Source organism: Myotis brandtii, unplaced genomic scaffold (assembly GCF_000412655.1).
Source record: "Myotis brandtii unplaced genomic scaffold, ASM41265v1 scaffold649, whole genome shotgun sequence".
Classification (NCBI taxonomy): domain Eukaryota; kingdom Metazoa; phylum Chordata; class Mammalia; order Chiroptera; family Vespertilionidae; genus Myotis; species Myotis brandtii.
In genome coordinates, this window is record NW_005370512.1 from 1,284,790 (window position 1) to 1,288,355 (window position 3,566).

Sequence of the window (3,566 nt, forward strand, 5' to 3'; positions counted from 1 at the left end):
AATCACAACCACTTTCTGTACTCTAGGATTTTGTGTGCAACTGGTAGAGCATTCTGGTTTTGTTGTAAACACATCCTGCCAAGCAGTGCCAGGCTGTGTGAACTCTGAGGAGAGCCAGAACAGATGTGCTGAGCTCGCTGCCCTGATTCCTGGAGGGGCTAGGTCTTTCTCCCCGGAGTTCCCTGCCTACAAATATGACACAAGCAGCAGCCACTGGTGTTTCCTGGCAAGAGTCCCATTCCTGGGTTTAGTCTCTGCTCACACCCATTCGGCCTGAGTCCCACCGCCCAGTTTTCCAGTGTAACACACAGCAGAGGTTCAAGCAAGCTCCTTAGCAGGAGGCGGCTTGCAAGCATCGCAGACCTGAGTCTCAGAGCATCCTCCCAGGAGGCAAGGGGAGGAGAGGAGGGGTGGGGGATGGGAAACCGCGGATGAATGTCAAGACTGGGCTGTTCAGGCCAAAGTGGCTCAAGCTCTGCTGCTGACCACTGAGAGCCCCGCATCTATCTGCCCTTTCTCAGCCCCTGCCCCTGGCCCCTGGCCCCTGGCCCCTTCCCCAGACCTCTGCCCCCAGCCCAGGCTGAGCCTCTGCCTCCCCGTGAAGTCGGCAATGCGCAGTGACAGAGAAAGAGCTCATCCATCTGTGAGGAAAGAAGCCACGCTGATGGTTCCCCAGTGGACGTAATTGTGCTCATTACTGCCCATTTACATTTCATCACTCGATTATCACAAATGCCTCATTACTGTTGAAAAGGGTTTTCTGGTGAAGTACTTGCTAACTATTCATTCTTCAGCTCCGATGTCACCAGACAGGCTGATTGGAAAGGGAGGGGGAGAGGAGGAGCCGAAGAGGGGCGAAGGGTGAAAAAGGTCCTCTATCAGATTTGATTAAAGGCCGTGATTTAAATCGATATTTAATAAAGTGGCTGCTACCACATAACACGGGCAATTCCCCATGCAGTCAGAATCATGATTAGGAGCCCCTCACTGCCTGCTACATAACTCAATTGGGTTTTGTGCGCTGGTCTGGCACCTGTGTCCCTCAGCACTGAGCCTCCAAGGTAATAGGTTTATGAGCCGATGAACAGAGCTGATAGGTTCTAAATGGATTAACTAGGTGTCTGCAGTCTGGTGATGAATACATCAGGAAAAAAAAAAAGTCTGCATAAGCAGGCGAGTGATAGGGAGTGTTGACAGACATCGTGTGTGTCAGGAGCCCCACAGGGTAAACACTGGCTCGGTGCCTGTCATTCAAGTGCTCTCTCAGAGTAATGGGTGAAGATATCAGGCTGGGCTGCTTAACAAGCCTGCAGGTGCCAGGGAACAGAGGCCAGCGCTCCAAAAGCTTCCAGTGGGATCGGCTGGCCCACCAGCTACATAGCCAGCATAGGAATGGTTCTGCTCATTTCTGTCCCAGGAATGGCAAATAGATTGACATTCCTGGGCTAACTCTAATTCATGATGCCTAGAGTGTGGTATCAAGAACGATTCCGAGGTTCCATCTAGATGGAGCAGAAAACAATAAATAAATAGCACAGCAGGGAGGAGTGAGATGTGATTTCCATATAGTGTTCATTTCTTCATTTCATTCCTAGATTCCTGAAATATCTTGGTTTGTATAACCTATGGTTTCAAGATGCTAATGCCAATGATTGTATACATACATAGTTGAAAGAGATTATAAATAAAATTTAACTTAATAATCCTTATCAGGTGATCATGAAAAGAGTATGGTGCAGTGGGTGTTAGTAGTATCCATGAGAAAGAAGCTAATGTAAACTGTAGGATATCATTAGGACCTGAGAATTCAGAAGAAACCACATGTTCTCACGAAAAATCTCAGTGAAGCAACCTGAGAGTAGCTGCTGGATGGGGATGGGCACACACGTCATGGAGGATGACTGTGGCAGATCTGAAATGGGACCATAGTTCCACAGCTCACAGGGAGGAGAAACTGCTGGAGATAAAATGGAAATATGACAGGTCAACAATAATAAAAATAAAGGAAAAACATATTTAAATAAAATTGTACATGTTTATGACTGGGTGGGGAGAGAACAGACAAAAGAGATCTTAATAAGTAAAGTGTCATATTTTTTTTTTTTTAGAAACTGTTTATTTTCCATCAACCTTATTTCCGTTCTGTTAAGAATTTGTGGAAGAACAGCTTAGGACCACTCAGTGGTGGTTCCTACCCATTCAGTAGCCTGAGCAGTGGGGGCTGCAGACCAGTCTTCAGTGGCAGGCTGAGCACTCCAGTCTTCAGTAGGAAACTGCTGAATGGGTACAGAGGGCACCTGCACGCCTTCAGACCAGTCTGTAACCTCAGGCTGAGCAGCAGTGAACTCAGGAGCAGGAGCAGTCCATTCACCCTGAAATTCCTCCTTGGTCACAGCCTTTTCAGCAGCAGCCTGCTCTTCCTTTTCAATCTCTTCAGGATCTCTGTAGAAGTAAAGATCAGGCATGACTTCCCACGGGTGTTCACGGGAGATAGTGCCACGCATGCGGAGTACTTCCCGGGCCAGCATCCACCACATCAGACCCACTGAGTGAGCCCCCTTGTTGTTGCAAGGGATGGCAATGTCCACATAGCGCAGCGGAGAGTCTGTGTTACACAGAGCGATGGTGGGCAGGTTAACGTAAGACGCCTCTGTGAGAGGCTGGTGGTCAGCCCTGGGATCAGTAACCACCAGAAGTCTTGGCTCCCAGAAGGCTGCCTGGATCTGGTTGGTGAAGGTTCCCGGAGTGAAGCGGCCGGCAATGGGAGTGGCTCCAGTGGCAGCAGCAAACTTCAGCACAGCTCGCTGGCCAGTATTCCTGGATGATATGACACTGACGTCAGCTGGGTTTTCGATGGCAACAATGGCCCGAGCTGCCAGCAGAAGCTTCTCCCAGGTTCTCTTCAGATTGATGATGTAGATGCCATCACTTTTCCTTTTGTAGATGTACTGTTCCATTTGGAAGTCAAGGTTGGTGCCACCTAAGTGGGTTCCTGCTGCAAGGAACTTGAGGACATCCTCCTCCTTCATTTGCAGGACATCAAGGGCTCCGGACATTGTGAAAAGTTTCCCTTTAAGTTACGTGGGAACCGAGAACAACGCCGTATGGAGCTCTCCCTGGGTAGCGCGGAAAGCAAGTGTCATATTTTTTAAAAATATTTCACAAGAACAGAAGAAGAGAGATTTCCCAAGTAGCCTAGAAGTTAGGAAAGCTATCTTAAAATAAGCTTTCCTTCTAAAACTTAAGATAAATTAATTTTATGCAAAAACAAGCAATATAAAATAATTAAGATCAACCATACAATATTATCTTAAGGAAAAAGAGATTAGATAGTGAATGAAATTTGTATAGATAATGAATGTCTCTTAGAAAAGTATATCTATAAAACAGAAGAAAATTATTACCAAATGTTTTTTTAAAAATCCTTAAAAAAGTGTTAGGAACTATGAAATAATATCACAAATAAGAATTGTTAAGCCCTGACTGGTTTGGCTCAGTGGATAGAGCATCAGCCTGTGGACTGAAAGGTCCCAGGTTCCATTCCAGTCAAGGGCATGTACCTTGGT

The 3,566-nt window shown here is 46.8% G+C and overlaps 1 protein-coding gene across 1 annotated transcript; it reads right to left on the reverse strand.

Moving 5' to 3' along the window:
* Positions 1-2,093: 2,093 nt before the first annotated feature.
* Positions 2,094-3,129, reverse strand: LOC102248695 (40S ribosomal protein SA). Its single transcript, XM_005880707.2, has one exon. The coding sequence runs from the start codon at positions 3,054-3,056 to the stop codon at positions 2,169-2,171; it is 888 nt and encodes a 295-aa protein (XP_005880769.1). The 5' UTR covers positions 3,057-3,129; the 3' UTR covers positions 2,094-2,168.
* Between the last annotated feature and the right edge of the window lie 437 nt (positions 3,130-3,566).